The sequence below is a fragment of the Monodelphis domestica genome, chromosome 3 (assembly GCF_027887165.1).
Source record: "Monodelphis domestica isolate mMonDom1 chromosome 3, mMonDom1.pri, whole genome shotgun sequence".
NCBI lineage: Eukaryota > Metazoa > Chordata > Mammalia > Didelphimorphia > Didelphidae > Monodelphis > Monodelphis domestica.
The window spans coordinates 88,401,294-88,419,540 of record NC_077229.1 but is presented as its reverse complement, the minus strand read 5'-3'; the positions used below and the strand labels follow the sequence as shown (position 1 = coordinate 88,419,540).

General features: G+C 36.7%; 1 protein-coding gene across 1 annotated transcript; it reads right to left on the bottom strand.

Moving 5' to 3' along the window:
• Nucleotides 1-12,648: 12,648 nt before the first annotated feature.
• Nucleotides 12,649-13,560, bottom strand: monDomV1R1218 (vomeronasal 1 receptor monDomV1R1218). Its single transcript, NM_001166798.1, has one exon. It carries the CDS (start codon nt 13,558-13,560, stop codon nt 12,649-12,651), a length of 912 nt encoding a protein of 303 aa, NP_001160270.1.
• Nucleotides 13,561-18,247: the final 4,687 nt, after the last annotated feature.

Genomic DNA, 18,247 nt, shown 5'->3' with positions numbered 1-18,247 from the left:
CAAGCACTGAGAAATACTCCTTCCTGTGGAGAAGAGGTTGGAGGCAAACACCTAAAATCCTCATTCTCAAGGAAGAGGGCAGATGAAGAATTCTGTTCATAGGGAAAGTCTTTTTGAGAGAAAACTCAGCTTCCATGCCATCTAGGCAGAAAGGCCCAGGCCAGGAGACCCAATCCTGTTCTTCATTGCTTGACAAAGAGTTCTGGCAAATTAAAAAAAAAAACAACCAAAAAACAACCCTTATCTTCTGCCTTAGAACCAAGGCAGAAGAGTGCTAAGGGCTAGACAATTGAGGTTAAGTGACTTGCCCAGGGTCACACAGCTAGGAAGTGTCTGAGGTCATATTTGTTTGTTTGTTTTTTTAAATTTGGAAAATTCTATTTAATTAATTTAGAATATTTTTTCATGTTTACAATATTCATGTTCTTTTTATCCCCTCCTCCCTCCCCCCACCCCCGCAGCCACAATTCAACTGGGTTTTACATGTGTCATTGATCAAGACCTATTTCCATATTATTGATATTTGCACCAGAGTGATAATTTAGAGTCTACTTCCCCAATCATAGTCCCCATCGACCCATGTGATCAGGCAGTTGTTTTTTCTTTTGTGTTTCTACTCCCACAGTTCTTCCTCTGGATGTGGATAGCATCTTTCTCATAAGTCCCTCAAAATTGTCCTGGATCATTGCATTGCTCCTAGTAGAGAAGTCCATTACATTCGATTGTGCCACAGTGTAAACGTCTCTGTGTATAAGGTTCTCTTGGTTTTCTCCTTTCACTCTGCATCAATTCCTGGAGGTTGTTCGAGTTCCCATGGAATTCCTCCACTTCATTGTTCCTTTGAGCACAATAATATCCCAGTCACCAACAGATACCACAATTTGTTCAGCCATTCCCCAACTGAAGGGCATCCCCTCATTTTCCAATTTTTTGCCACCACACAGAACACAGCTATGAATATTTTTGAACAAGTCTTTTCCCCTTATTATCTCTTTGGGGTATAAACCCAACAGTGGTATGGGTGGATCAAAGGGCAGGTAGTCTTTTAAAACCTTTTGGGCATAGTTCCAAATTGCCATCCAGAATGGTTGGATCAATTCACAACTCCATGAGCAATGCATTAGTGTCCCAATTTTTCCACATCCCCTCCAAAATTTATTACTTTCCTTTACTGTCATGTTAGCCAATCTGCTAGGAGTGAGGTGGTATCTCTGAGGCCATATTTGAACCTGGAACCTCCTGTCTCTAGGTTTGGTTCTCAAATGGCAGGGTTTTAAGTGGGACAGGGAGATCATCTAGTTATCAGATACAAGTGCACAGTATCCTAGAGATCATCTATTCCAATTTTGTTATTTATGAAGAGGAAAAGCAATATCCAGAGTAAGTTAAATGATTCTAAAGGGAATAAAATTTGGATTTGACTTGAAGTACATGTCAAGCTTATCTTTTCATTCCCATCAGAAGAGATTAAGTTTAAGAGGGAGGTGGAGTATATGGGAAAAGGACCTTGGTAAGTGTTAAGTAAGGTAAGAAAGTTTACAATGAGGGGTTTGGGCTAGACCTGTAGTCACTAAAGTAGGGTTATGAAAAAAAAAAAGTAGGATGTGAGAAGAAAATATATTAGAGTTATTTTTCATCTATGAAAGAAGAACTTAAATATTACTAATATTGAATAGATCCATTGGTGAGATTACCCTCTCTTAATATTTAAATTAAATGGTTACATATCAAGCATATGCTAAGAATGTTTCTAAAGGAGTGGAAGATTCATAACATAGATAGGGTACTCTCAGTCATTCATATAATCATAAAATTGAAATGTTAGATGTTTTCTTAGGAGCCATCTTGTTCAAGTCATAAGTGAAAGGATTCTCCAGTATAACATAACCAACAAATAGTAGTCTGCTTTGTGCTTGGAGTGTTTGAAGTCTTTAAGGAGGTGGAAACTCATTTTGTCTTGAAGCACTCCATTTATATTTTGGGCAGCTCTAATCATTAGGAGATTTTCCTGACATCAAAACCCAAATGATCTCTTTGTAATTTCCTGGCCCTGACTTCTGGGGTCAAATAGAACAAGCCTAACTCTTCTTCCATATAATAGCCCTGCAAGTATTTCAAGACAGCTAATATGTCCTCCTTGAATCTTCTTTTTTCCAGGCTTAATGGGAATAGTTCAATATTTAATTGATAAGCTTATGACATGGACTCATGCCCCTTCACCTTCCTGTTTTTGGTACTCTAGGCCTCCCCCTCCCCCAGATTATCCTACTTTAGGCCCACCCCCCACCCTCCAGCTTATCAATATCCCTAGTGCCTGGAATTGAATATAATTTTCTATGTGAGGAATGATGATGGCAGAAAGTCTCACTCTCCCATTCCTGGAACTTTTGCACCTCTAAATGCAGCCATGTCGTTCAGTGATTCCTTGTGATCCCACCTTGGGGTTTTCTTGGCAAAGATACAGGAGTTGTTTGCCATTTTCTTCTTCTTCAGCTCATTTCACAGATGAGGAAATTGAGACAAACAAGGTTATGTGACTTGCCCAGGGTCACATAGTTAGTAAGTGCCTAAGACTGGATTTGAACTCATAAAGATAAATCTTTCTGATTCCAAGACTGGTGTTCTATCCAATGCACCACCTGGCTGCTCCCAATGAAGCCATGGTTATCTATAAACTTTAATAACTCCTAGATTCAAAGGACAGTTTCTCTCTCTCCCTCCCTCCCTTCCTCTCTCTCTCCCTCTCTCTTTCTCCTCCTTTCTCTTTCTCTCTTTTTCTTCCTCCTCTCTTTTTCTTTCTCTTTCTCCCCCCCTCCCTTTTCCCCTCTCTCCCTCCTCCCAATCTCTCTCTGGAAAACCCATACGATATTTTTGGCCCTCCCTTTCTATCAGAGCACAGAGTACCATCAGAAGAGAGAGAAAGGGCGGAGTTACACACAACTTATTTACCAAACATGAGAGAAAAGAATTCTGGGATATGAAGTCCAAGGGTTCAAGATTTCTAATTACACAGCATGTCATCTGTAGCTTCTACAAAACTCCCCATTTTGTTGTGGAGTTATAGGATAATTTCTTAATGCTTCCTTCATGCATTCATGGCTAGTGAAGAGTCATGTAGAATGCATGCATGTAGGAAATGCTTCTCCAGAAATAGATCTATTGGAGTCAGCTGGATGCATATTAAAGTATATTTTCTTTGTGTAAAGGATAATTTTAGCTTTGTGACCTAAACTATATTCATTATTGGTCGCCATGGGATATCCCAAATTAAAAAAAAATACCTAAGTCAGCTTGAAATTTATGGTGATTTAATTAATATAGTGGAAATAAATTAAGGAGAAGGGAGAAGAAAAGGGTGTAGGATTTCTCCCACCTGGCTTGTGTCAGGGGGAAGATTAGAGGCTCTAGGAAGATAAAGTTTTGGAGAGTAAAGGAGGAAGGAATCAGCCTGAACTCCAAGAGGGCTCAGCCAAGATGCCTGAACCTGAATTAGGTCAAGGGCAAACTCACTGCCAAAACCCAGACAAATAGCTGCCACCATGCCAAGATGTCAGAATGCTTAGCACGCTGCCAACCGGAGCCACCTCTCCAGGAAAAGAGACCGATGAGAGGAAAACCTAAACCCCTGAAAAACCTAAATGATTCTACCTCACTTTCCTGCGTCTCCTCTGCACCAATGGTAGCCTAAGCTTGACTTAGGACAGCACAGGAGTCTGTCAGCTGTTTCTGATTTGTCAATTTCTCTATCAAAGGCCACCCTCTTAAAACTCAATCCTCAAGCATGGTTACAGACATTCCCTATTTTGTTAGACAAAGTAGGGTGGAGTAATGCAAAGTTCCCTAGACATCCCTGATTTTGTTAGAATAAGCATCTTTATTGTTACAAATCAGGAGATAGCTAAATCTAATCTTCACATTTGACATTAGTGTATTTATGATTTTATTTTGGGATTTTGGTTATGTATGAGTGTGCTCTCATAACAATGACCAATATGGAAGTGCATTTTGCATGAGAATAAAAAAAGAAAATGCTTGTGGTCAGAGACATGTATTGAGAAGAGAAACACATAGAAAACTTTTTATTACTCAGGAATCTGTGAAATTAGGTCAACTCATGCTCTTAGGTTTGTGTTTCTGTTATCTGTGTATCTGTCTTCTGATGCAACTACTTCCTATTCTCCACCTAGAGCTGCTGCTGTCATGGGCTGATGATATCTTCAAGCTGTGTGTTGCTATGCTATGGTCCTTGTTGCTGTATTCACTGGACTCAACCCTCAGGTCTGCTTCAGCTCTCTACTGCCATCTGCCATGAATTATAAGGATATCTAGACTCTTGCTATCAGGGTGAGGACCTAATTCCTTTAGTCAGAGTCTTGGACTATTCAGCTCTTTTTGTGAATCAGACCCACAGTGACACCCACATTGATCCAGCCAGAGAAGACTATCAGGCTTTAGATTGTCCATTTTTTGAATGGTTTCTGCCTTTATTTCCTAACTATGGACTGAATAAATAAAAATATTTCTTTTACTTAATTTCATTGCCTCAGTTCAGCCTCCATCATGATATGATCTTTTGCAGTTTGTGAAGACCACCTCAGGAACTTCATTTTACTTGTCTAGAATGGTTTGGAATAGGTGAGACACCTTTGATTCTGCATTTCTTCCAGTGAGAGAATTGATACTGTGAAGATTGAATTTAGCTCTCCCCTGATTATAACAATGAAGACACTTAGCTCTTCCTTTATTGTAAAGATAAAATTGTAATCTCCTGATTGAAACAATGAAGATACTTAGCTCTTCCTTTATAGTGAAGCTGGAATTGTAAGCTACAATATGTATTTAGATTTTAATCTATAAAGGTGATAACTTAGTATTTGAAGTACATCTACCCATTGTAACCACAAAAAGGTGTTAAGTAACTACAAAAAGTGAACTAACCAAAAGACATTCTTAAATAGCTACATAAGTAACCCAAAAGATATAAACTAGCCAGAGAAGGTGAGAACTAAAGAATGGGCAGTCCTGGAGAAAAGCATCTGCTGTGATTTGTAGATGTGAAATTTAGGGGAGGTGACACAAGAGAAAAAGATCTTTAAAAAAGAGGACAAAAGGCCAGAAGGAGACATTCATTTCGATTCATTCGGATTGATTCAGAGACATTTGGAGATTTGGACATTCAGATATATTCAATTCAAGTTTCCAGTTGATGGAGGCTCTGACTTGAAGGAGAGACTGGAAGACAGACCCTTGAGGAGTGACCAGAAGATAGACACCCAGACTTCTTTCCATTTAGACTGTCACCACTGGTGAGTGAAAGGCTGACTTAGTGACCCTGCTTTTCTCTTCCCCTGGCTGGGGCTTAGAAATTCTAACTGGTATCAGAAGAAGCCAGAGTTCTCGCTCTCTCTTTTTTCTTAATATCTTCCTTCTATTGTAAATATTGTAAATAAACGACCACAAATTCCATTTACTTTAGTAATTCATTTTGGCATTTAAAAATTAAATCCCTGGTGACTACCTAATAATATGTTTCAGAGTCTCAACCACAATAAATTTAACAATACCCTTCCTATGCTAATGGTAAATATCCATTCTTTTCTTTACTGTAGCCTCCTAAATTATTTTCCTGCTTATAACTTCTTCCTTAACCAATCCATTCTCCACACATTTGCAAAAATAACATTCCTAAATAATACTCCTGCTCCATAACATTCAGTGACCTCTTTATCAAATCTCTCCAAGGCAATTGTTCACTGACTACAACATTCCATCTCTCCCAAGTTGATAGTAAAAATATAATTATTAGATAATTATTAGATGGGAATTATAATATATAATATGATATATAATAATTATACAAATAATTATTAGATGGGAAAATACTCCAAATTACTGATTCATTAGATAACTAAAAGTTAAAGTAATTCTGAGGTTTCATTCCACATATATCACATTGGCAAATTTGACAAAAAACCCCAACAAAAACCTCAACAGGGAAAAGAGATATATGATGCATTGTTGGTAGAGCTGTGATTTTGTCCAGCAATTCTGGAAAGGAATTTGGAACTATGTCAACAAATTTACTACTATATACATATTCTTTTGTCCAGAGACACCTCTACTAGGATTATATGTGTCCTAAGGAAAAGGTCCTCTATGCACAAAAATATTTATAGCAACTCTTTGATATTGCAAAGAACTGGAAACTATGGGGTGCCCATCAATTGAAGAGTAACTAAATAAATTATACTATATTAACATAGGAAAACCATAGTGCCTTTAGATATGCCAAAGGGAATGTTTTCAAGAAACCTCGGAAGACTTGTGTGAAGTATCACAGAGTGCAGTAAGGAGAACAGGAGAATAATTTATACTATAAGATCAATATTGTAAAGATAAACAACTTAGACTTAAAGACGCTGAAGAACCCAATAATCAACCATGATTCCAGAGGATGAATGATGGAGAAAGCTACCCAACTTATAACAAGCTGATAATTGACAAACATTTTGGCATGTGGCCAGCATAAGAATTTGTTTTGCTTGACTAGGCATATTTCTTACAAAGATTTCTTTCTTTCTTTCTTTGATTTTTTTCCAGTGGTGGGAGTTGGAGGTTTGAGGGAGAGATGATACATGTTTGTTAAATGAGAAAAATTATTAAGAAAAACCTAGAAAAAAGATATGTTTTTCTCTCTTCTTTGTCTTGGCACCAAATGCTGCTGTATTTGGAACAACCTATTTCATTATCAAATACTTTTACAATCCTTTTCATCCTTCAAGGCTCAACTAAGGTGCTGCCCCTTTGGTGAAGTTTGCAATAATCTTTGTAGCTTAGTGGTTGTGTGTGTGTGTGTGTGTGTGTGTGTGTGTGTGTGTGTGAGAGAGAGAGAGAGAGAGAGAGAGAGAGAGAGAGAGAGAGAGAGAGAGAGAGAGAGAGAGAGAAAAGGAGAGAGAGGGGGAGAGAGAGAATGAATATTTACCCCCACCTTGACTAATGACAGAGGACCCAGATATCTCAATTAAATGAATAAATAAACCAAAATAAACTATATGAGCAAATCTTTAATCTAAAAACATAAAAGAGATGATCATGACTTTGGAGAAGCACTGGTTGATGGCAGGATTTGCATCAGAGCTATACCCAAGGGGAAATTTCTAAGAACTTCATGAAGAGAGAAAAAAAGATTTCCATAGTGAAGATCTTTGAGTTACTTCTTTGCCATATGGATTCTCTATATGTGTTTCTCACTATCACATTTCTATATTCGCACTTCTCCACTCAGGGACATTTTTTTTAAAAAGGGTAAGACAAGTATGCTTCCATTTATGGGGATTGTTTCTTTAAAAACTGCTTTTGTTATACTAGCTTAGTAAATGCCTTTTTTACAAGGTAATTTAAGCCACTAGCTGATTATCAACCGGGACCATACTAGTTGGGCCTGGTGAGGAAAACTATTAGAAACTCCAGTGACCATTCTCCCTCTTCCCCCAACCCAGGGTTATTCCCAGAATGTCTCTCTTCAGGGCTCCAGATTACCAATTTAGAGCCAGAGGAAAAAGTTAAAAAAGCTTCCTATTTATAATAAAGTCATGACTAAACAAGAGACAGACATCATCGAAGGATATTAAAAGGATAATTTTGATTATATTAAGTTAACAAGTTTTTGTACAAACAAAACTAATGCAATCAATTTTAGAAGGAAAGCAGAAAGCTGGGAAGTTTTTTTACAAGTATCAATGATAACGGTCTAATCTTTCAACTATATAGAGAATTTAGTCAAATTTATAAAAATATAAGTCTCCAATTGACAAATGATCAAAGGATCTGAACAGGTAGTTCTCAGATGAAGAAATGAAAACTATATAGAGCTATATGAAAAAATACTTTATATCACTCTCAATTAGAGGAATGCAAATTAAAACAACTCTGAGGTACCACCTCACATCGATCAGATTGGTGAATATGACAGAAAAGGAAAGTGATAAAATGTTAGAGGGGATGTGGGAAAATTGGTGCACTAATGCACTATAGTTATGATTTGATCCAACCATTTTGAAGGGGAATTTGGAACTGTTCCTTCCTAAAGGGTTCTAAAACTGTGCATGCCTTTGATCCAGCAGTATCACTACTAGGTCTTTATCCAAAGATTTAAAAAAGGGGATAGGATATTTTTGTACAAAAATATTTGTAGCAATTCTTTTTGTTGGTTATAAGAACCGGGAACTAAAGGGATGCCCACTAATTTGGGGAATGGCTGAAAAGTTGTGGTATATGATTATAATGGAATACTATTGTATTATAAGAAATAATGAACACATGACTTCAAAAAAAATATGGACTCACACGAACTGATGTAAACTAAAGTGAGCAGAACCAGAAAAACATTTTACATGGTAACAACAATATTGTTTGATGAACAACTATGAATTAACTATTTATTCTTGGTAATACAGTAATCCAATAAAACTCCCAAAGATCCTTATGAAAAGTGCCATCCACTTTTAGAGAAAGAACTGATGGATTTTGAATGCTTACTGAAACATACTATATTTCACTTTCTTTTCTTTTTCTTTCTTTTTGGTTCAAGATCTCTTCCACAAAATGACTAATATGAAAAAATGTTTTCCATAATTGCACATGCCAAATCTACATCAGATTGCTTACCATCTCAGGGAGTGGGGAAGGGAGTGTAGGTAAGGAAGAGGAAGAGAATTTGGAACACAAAAATTTAAAAAACATGTTAAAATTGTTTTTACATGTAATTGGAGAAAAATTAAAGTATTATTAAAAATAAAAACTGAAATAAATAATAACTAAATGTTCTAACTTGTCAGAGGTTGGAGCTCATCTAGATATAGATCTGAGTGCCCTCTGACAAGAGGTCAAAACTTAAAGTCTGTCTGAGAGCAAGCCCAAGTGCCCTCTCCCTCCCCTTCTTTAGGCCTCTCATAGTAATACATGTCTATTGCTGGCAAAGACAGACTGTTGCTATCCGTTCCATGAAACTTGGATGGTGTTTGAGTCATAATCTTACCCCAAGTGCTATCTACATTTCTTGAAAATATTCCCTCACCCTAATTCCTGGATCCTTATCCTGCAACAGGTGTCATTTCTACCATCCTTGTTGCACTTTCCCAAGGACTGTCTTAGCCCCTTCTGAAGGACCCATCTCAATGGTATAACTTCATTCTCTGTGATCTGTACCTTAAAAAACCCTCATTTGCCTGCAATAAACTATATTTTGTCTACCATCAGTGGGCAAAACCCCTTCTGACTCCACACTGTGTTATTATTTTGATTCTTATCTTTTCCCTTGCCCTTACCTACAGGCAAGGTCCCTATAATTTCCACCTTTTTTTATTCCTCTATAATTTTCCTTGTCCCTTACCTGCCGAACCCTGGTCTCAGTCTTGCCCTGCTCCCAGGGGGATTTAACATCTGGCACTCGAACAGGGACCTGGGTGACCGACAAATCATTGGGGAACAAGCGCATCAAGAAGGAACCACAGGTAAGGAACTCCCCTCATGGGAGGTGGGGAAGGACATCGGAAATAAAACATGGGGCATTCTATCTATTTTTATCTACAATCAGTGGCCCTTTGCCGAGGTCCCCACTAATATGTTCTCATACTTGCATACAGAGATTTTTACAACATGTATCCTCTGTGTGCCCCTGGTTTCCCCTTATAAGGTTCTTGTAATTTGGAAGGACCTTCCTCAGTCCCTGTGGACACCTTTGCCCTCTGGGGGTTAATTCGTGAATCACTCAACCCAGCGCCCTATTGTGCCAATTTGAAGCTAAATTCAGAATCTCATAAACCCAAGGAGGATAATGAGAAAAAGCCCAATATCGTGGTCCCTCCCGCAGACAGGTCTTCTTTATGTCCCATACCCTCCCTTAGCCCTTCATCAGGTTATGATTCCCTCATCCAGAACCAGACTGAAATGCCAGGGACTCCCCTCCCTCCCAGCCTGAAGCTATTCCATCTAATTCTCAGGTTCAGTCAGAAGTGAAAGCAGCTTACCTTATCAGCAAGCCTTGAGACAAATGCTTTACTTTTTAGAGACAGTACTTTGGAAGAAAGCAAGATGGATTTTTTTTTTCTGTGAAGTTTTCAGACTGAGATGACACAAGAAGAATTTTTATATATATATAATATTTGATTAGTTATCAGGATCCTGAATTTATGTTTAGTGTTTGTTTTAGGTGTCTTTATGTATGTCCACATTATAAATCTTGTCTTTATAGTTTCCTAATTGGACATTCACAAAATATGCTTTAGCTTCACGGATGGAAGTAATTAATTCTGACCTCTAAACTTATCACAGTGTTCCATAAATCTTCTTTTTTCTTGTTTTGTATGGGCCCTCTAAGACAACAAAAAAGATTAGTTTGGAACACACAAAGGGAAATTTTGTCCCATAATTTGACTATTCTCTTAAATTTAATATTAAAAATTGATATATGTTACTTTGGAAAATTGCTAATGAGTCTTATATAATATAATTACAATATAATTTTGTGGTGTTTATTCTGTATCAGCTAAATTTGAATGTCAGCTAAATTTAATTCTGCACAATACCTAGTTAGAGAATTCTTTATTATCATTAGGAGTGATAAGATTTCAGTAAATTTGACAACTATTTGAATGTAATTTATGGCCAGCTCAACACTAGAGGAAATTTTATTTTACAAAGGCACAAAACCATACTGGCTGCTTATTAAACATAACATATTTTAGTACTAAATTCAGTTAGGCAAAACTTGTGGTGTATTATGGAGAACTTTTTCTAAGATTTAAAGTTTGGATTTTAAAATGAGATGGAGGGAGAAATTTGCTGTAGGAAGTCATAGAGAAATGAGGATCTCAGTTTCAGGAAGAATGAAGTGATAGAAGAACATGTAATCCAAGGAGATTACAGTATGTTTGTTTGTGATTCAGATGAAATTAATAACAACCTGCACAAATGACTAATAATAATTAGCACATACAAAGCACCTATTATGTGCTTCTTTGTGTTGTACATTGTTGTTCTTCCTTCATTTCCAAGAGCACCAATAACATCACAGGGTTCATGAATGGGATTTAAGTGAGTCATCAATCTAATTTTTTCTTCCAGAGTCATTGAAGTCCAGTGGCAACGCAAAAGTCAAGATGACTGTTGATGGCCTGGGACACAGTGAATAAACTTGGTGTCTTTGATGTCTGACCAATGTTACAGACAAAAGAGTAGTTGCCATAAACTGTGACCATGAAAATATGGGTTCAAGACTTTGAATTGCCAAAAGCATAAAGATAATTTTTAGTTTCTTGATCTAAATCAAAAATAAGTGGTCGCCATGGGAAAAATCCCCAAATATGAAATACCCAAGTCAGCTGGGTTTTATGGAGATTTTAATTAATACAAATTAGGGAATTAAGGAAAGGGAGAGAGAATAAGAGAAATATAGTATGAAGGGCCTGAATATGGCCTAGGCCTGAGCCTTAAGAGAGACTAGTCAGTCTTTTATCAACTCACCACAAGATCCTTTCAAGCAAAACTCTAGTGTTCAGAGAGACCCTCCAGGTCAGAGCCCCAGCAGCCTCCTCTGACTCCTGACCTCCAATTCATCTCCAAAGCTGAATTTTCTCAGAGGCCTAAACCCCTTCCTTTCAAAGAAAAATTTCTCCAATGTCACCTCCCCTAAATTTCTACATCTACCAATCACAGTAGATGTTTTCCAAAGGACTTACCATTCTTAATTCACACCTGAGTAGGCTAAAACTTTTGAGTAATTCACACCTGAGTAGACTAATCTTGCCCTTTGCAAGTTGCCTGATTAATTTGACCTTCATAGGTACTTAGCACCCCTTTCTATTAGATATAAAAATAGACCTAGCTTAAGGGTTCTTGTTTCACTTTAAGTATGGGTTGGGGACTTTTCATTGTTCAATCAGGAGTTTACAACTTTATCTTCCCCTAAAGTATGCCTAAGTATGGGTGGAGTAATGTTAGAGTTCCCACCTTCCTGACCAAAGTCCCTTCATTGTTTTAAAATGGGGAATGGTCCTAACCAAATGTTCTAAGGTAGAGTCTGAGAATTTTTTAAGATTCACAAGTCTGAGAAATTTTAAGATTCACACCGAGTTTTAAGCACTTCAGTGTCTACATCAACCATCTACCTGGCTGCTGGAATTAATGGTTCTCATGTCTGCGGTGGGGAAGTCTTTACATGCCTGGGGTGGACATCCCCCTAACTCACCAACACATTGGATGCCTGTCAGTTACTGTGAACCTGGGTTAGCCCATCTGCCCAAACAGTTTTACTGGGGTATGGTTGCAGTTCCTACTCTCCAGGAGCTTATATTCTAATGTGGAGACATCTGGAGGGAAATATGGGCATAAATATTTTAATTAGGAGATTTTAATTTTGGCATTATTACTATTATTATTACAGAAGGACTTTGATTCCATTCATCTAGATGACTGATATAGTTTGGTTCTCCTATCTGGGGAAATAGTTCATAGGTTGAGGGGTGATAGGAATTCTTGGAAGAATATGTATGCTGTTTAGGATCATGCCTGGCCCACAGTAAATGTGTAATAAATAAATAAATAAATATTGACTGATTGATTTTAGTGGTCGAATGATTCCACATAAGGTCAGTAAGGAGGATTGTGTTGTTTCCTTGTCCAGAAAACACAGCAAGGATGATGGTCTTGGGGAATCAAAACAAAAGGGCTAAGCATTGGAAAAGAGAGAGACATAAAAGCAGAAGTGGGCAGCAGCCAGACACCTCTTTGACCTCCATAATGGAAACAAAGCACAAACATGGAGTTAAATAAATAACAGCAGACAAAGAAGATTACAAGCACCAGGATGTTCTTGGTTGCTCTGACCTCTGGGGAGGCTCTGGGAGAGAGGCTGGTGCTACGCATGTTCTGAACCAGTTGGTGGTGTCTATACAGAAGAAGTACCATGTAGCCACTGGTCCAGACCATGAGTCCTACAAAGAGCACATTTCTGAGAGTGGTCATGATCAAATAAATCTTCAGAAACCTTCCAAAAGAACAAGACATGATATTCATCCTATGTGTAATGTTGGTGCTGATCCTTTGGCTTCTTACAGTTACTGGAACAGGAATTTCTATCAAAAGATTGAGGCTCCAAAATAAGAGACAAGTGGGAGCAATATACTCCGAGGCTCGGGCTTTGTACTCTGCCCACCTGCAGTCATTGGGACTAATGGTGATTGCTTGAAAGGTACAAAGGAGGCAGGTAAAGGAAATAGAAAGTCCTTGACTTATTTTGCAAAGGGAAAACATAATTTTACACCCAACTTCATCCAGGAAATTGTTCCACCCCCAAACCAACAATGTTTGTGGGATACCCTTACTAGCAAGCATGGTGACATTGGCCAAGATCAACTGGGTAAAAATCAGGTTTATGGGTCTCATCTTGTGATTAGCAAGGACTTTTAAAATATGAAGAGACAAGAGGAAGATATTTGCCAAGATCCCAATTCCAGTCTCAGAGAGGAAAATAATCCCAAGGCATATATTGCTTGGAAACATTCTCTGAGTCTTGAAGAGAAGATTTGAGCCAGAGTCATCTGGAGAGAAAGAGAAAGACAGTAGGACTGTAACAATGCTGGAATCTTGTTCATGGAAAGGATTCCAATCACCACTACCATTTCCTTTCTATTGCTGTGTTGATGGATATTATTGTTGAGGGGAGATATAAATCTTTCTTTCTTTCTTTCTTTCTTTCTTTCTTTCTTTCTTTCTTTCTTTCTTTCTTTCTTTCTTTCTTTCTTTCTTTCTTTCTTTCTTTCTTTCTTTCTTTCTTTCTTTCTTTCTTTCTTTCTTTCTTTCTTTCTTTCTTTCTTTCTTTCTTTCTTTCTCTCTCTCTCTCTCTCTCTCTCTCTCTCTCTCTCTCTCTCTCTTTCTTTCTTTCTTTCTTTCTTTCTTTCTTTCTTTCTTTCTTTCTTTCTTTCTTTCTTTCTTTCTTTCTTTCTTTCTCTTTCTTTCTTTCTCTTTCTTTTTTATTATTGATACTAAGTATTGCTAAAGGCTAGGCAATTAGGGTTACGTGACTTGCCCAGGATCATGAAGCTAGAAAGTATTTGAGGCCAGATTTTTTACACAAGACCTCCCGTCTTTAGGCTTGGTTTTCTAGCCACTGAACCACCTAGCTGCCTTTATGCATCCTTTACTTGACCAAACACTCATTCACCAATTCCATCAGCCCATCCATCACTTCATTTGGGATAACAGGAGTAGGTAATCTAAGATGATTATAGGAGTCTAGATAGGAACAAGAACCCATTCAATTCTAGGATTTGCCTTTAGTCAGGGCAGCATTTCTCAAGTTAGCCACAAAATGGCCTTCCTCCAACCTTGGTCATAGAGTCCCCTTCATCAATTCCTGGTGATCTCATTGGTGGAGAACCAATTTTGCTACCAATCCCCTTCCTACTGTCTAGCCTTCCACTTAGGCCAGTGATCAGTTGTGGAAATAAGGGGTATACAGAAAAAAAAGAGGAAAAGAGCAATGAACCAGTCTCATAAGTAGGCTGCAGAGTTTAGCATAGTTTAGCATTTGACCATGTGTTCCATATTTTATAGTCACAGAATGTTAAGAGTAAGAAAATCAGGGGGCAGCTCAGTGTGGGTGGCTCAGTGGATTGAGAGTCAGACCTAGAGATGGGAGGTCCTAGGTTCAAATCAGAACTCAGATACTTCCTAGCTGTGTGACCCTGGGCAAGTCACTTAACCCTCATTACCTAGCCCTTAGTGCTCTTCTGCCTTGGAACCAATACAGAGTTGATTCCAAGATGAAAGGTAAGGATTAAAAAAAAAAGAGTAGGAAAATCATTTCAGCCTTATTAAGTATGACACTCCTCTATAAACCTTGGCATCTTCAGGAACAAGAACAATGTTCTGGTTATAGTAAACATCTGGTTGTAAATGCCTACTTATAGTAATTCACAGTGCCTTTGGTTGGGTGGAAAGAGTGTCAGGTCTGGCCTGGCTAAAGAAACTTACTAGTTATGTGATTATGGACAATTTGCTTAACTTGCTTGCCTCAGTTTCCTCAATTGTAAAATGAGCTGGACAAGGAAATGGCAAACCAATCCAATATCTTTCTATGCCAAGAAAATCCCAAATGGGGTCACAAAGAATTGGACACAGCTGAAATGAATGAACAACAATAACAATTTTTTTGAGTTGCTGTTGGTTTTAACTACTTCTCTATTGTGTAATGGTTTTTCCTTTTAGAGTTCTCTTAGTTATTTAGATATCTTTGGAGAATAAACTCTTATCAAATGTATTTTGTACAAAGAATTTTTCCTAGTCAACCACTTCACTTCATTTTCTAGATTGGTTAGTTTTGTTTTAGCAAAAAATATTTTCAATTTTATGAATCCAAATTATCTAGGTTATGGTCTGTAAATCCTTATTAATCTTTTTTTTTTGTCTCAGAATTCATCACCTACTCATAGCTGTAAGTATATCATCTGCTTCTCTTATAATTTTCTTGCGGTGTGATTTTTAACATTTTGGCCATGTATTCATTTTGAATTTGTTATGGAATAGGATGTAAGATGATTTAAACCCATTTTTTTTTTATCAGTTTGCTTTCTAGTTTTTCCAGCAATTCTTATAAAACAGGGAATTTTTTTCTCAGGTAATTTACATTTTCACATTTATAAAATAATTCTGATTCTTCCTTGTCTAGGCTCTTCCATTGAAGTAGGTTTTTCTGTTTCTTAACTAGTACCACATAGATTGGATGATTGCAATTTTATATAATTTAAGATCTGGAAGATGTAATTTTTTTCATCATATTTTAGGTCTCCAAATTTATTTAATCAAATTCTGTAAAATATTTCTTTAGTAGTTTGATTGGTAGAGTATTAAGTCTATAAATTAACACTGGTAGTATGATATTTTTTTATTATATTTACCTGGCATGTCAATGAACTTTAAATATTCACTTAGTGCTGTTTAAATTATCCTTTAAAGAACATTTTGTGAAATTAAACTTATAGAGTATTGAATAATTTTTGCTGGATTGACTCAAATATTTTTCTGTTTTGTTAGTATTTTGAATGGATTTCTCTTTTTATTATTGCCTTCTGCAAATTATTATTATTTGGAAATGTTCATTTTTTGGATTTATATTGTAGCCTGAAATTTTGCTGAAACCATTTCCTCAATTAATTTCTTTGCTAATTCCCTAGGATAATCTAAGTAAACCATTGTGTCATTAGTACATTATGAAGTTTTGTCTCCTCTGCCTGTGACTATGCATTTTTGTTTTATTTCATTATTTTTATATTTCTAGGACTATGTCAAATAAGAACAAGAAAAGGGGGTACCATACTTTACTCTTATATTTATTGGGAAAATTTCTTGGGTTTCATCATTGTGAGATCTAACTTCTTTGACTATACCTATCATATTTTGGCAAAGCCATTTCAAATTTGCTTCCTAAAATAAAATAGATTATCTTTATTTCTTCACTGAATCTTCCCTTATTTTGCAAGGGCATCACCATCCTTCTAGTGACTTAGGTTCCTAACTTTAGTGTCATCTTCAGTTTGTCCTTTGGCCAAAATTCCCATTTCCATATTGAAATATTCTTCTAACTTAAATATAATATTTTATTTCCCTCTTATTACATGTAAAAACAATAACAAATATTCATTATTTCTTCTGACTCTCCCTCTCTCCCTCTCTCCCTGACCTCCCCCTCTGAGATGATAAACAATCTGATATAGATTTTATATATTTAATCATGTAAAACAGTCATTTTGTGGGAAAGAAGAAGGAAAATGAAATATAGTATGTTTTAGTCTGTGTTCAAACTCTTTTTTTGGGAGGGAAGATAGCATTTTCCATCCTGAGTCTCTGGGATTGTCTTGCCTACATCGCTGAGAATGACTATGTTGTTCACAGTTGTTTATCTAGAAATATTGCTGTCGCTATGTACAATATTCTTCTGGTTCTGCTTGCTTCATTTTGCATCAGGTCATGTGAGTCTTTCCAGATTTTTCTGAAATCATTCTTCTTGCTATATCTTATAGCCCAATAGTATTCCATCACCACCATAACACAACTCATTCAGCCATTCCCCAGTTGATGGACAACTCCTCAATTTTAAATTTTTCTCTAGCACAAAAAGAGCTGCAATAAACATTTTTGTACAAATAGATCCCCCCCACCCATTTTTTCATCTCCTTGGGATAGATCTAGAAATGATATTGATGGATCAGAGGGTATGCACAGTTTTAGAATCTTTTGAGCATAATCCCAAATTTTTCTCCAGAATGGTTAGTTCAGATCACAACTCCACTAATATTATATTAGTGTCCTGATTTTCCTGCATCCCCTCCAACATGTGTCATTTTCCTTTTTTTGTGTCATATTAGCTTGCTGAACAGGTGTGAAGTTGTTTCTCTGAGTTGTTTTAATGTTCATTTCTCTAATCAAGAATGATTTAGAGCATTTTCATATGACTATAGATGACTTTGATTCCTTCATCAGAACACTGCTTGTTCATATCCTTTGACCATTTATCAATTGAAGTATGACTTATTTGTATGAATTGACTAGTTCTCTATATATTTGGGAAATTAGTCCTTTATCAGAAATACTTGCTACAAATATTTTCCCACCTTCCTGCTTTCCTCTAATCTGTTACATTTGTTTTGTTTATACAAAACCTTTTTAAATTTAATGTAGTCAAAATTATCCATTTTACATTTTATATGCTCTCTATCTCTTGTTTGGTACTGAATTCTTCCCTTATCTATACATTTGGCATTCTATGCTCCTCTAATTTGCTTATGATATCTTTTTTATATTTAGACCATATAACCATATGGACTTTATCTTGATATACATTGTGAGATGTTGGTTTAATCCCAGTATCTGCCATACCATTTTCCAAATTTCCCAACAATTTTTGTTGAATAGTGAATTCTTGTCCAAATAATAAGTTTTTGAGGCTGGATTTGAATTCAGGAAGATGAATTTTCTTGACTCTAGGCCTGACATTCCATCCACTGTGCCACTTAGTTTCCCTAGCACCATTAGTGGGTAAGTGTATACTTTATAAATTAGTAAGCAGTTTACTAAGGATAATTTTATGCCTCTGTGTTATCTTCTTGGAAGTGTTTGCCTTCATTCTTGTCCTAGAATTTCATATCCTAGCATATGTGAAAGTAGATGCTTTCTAGTTAATTTTAGACCT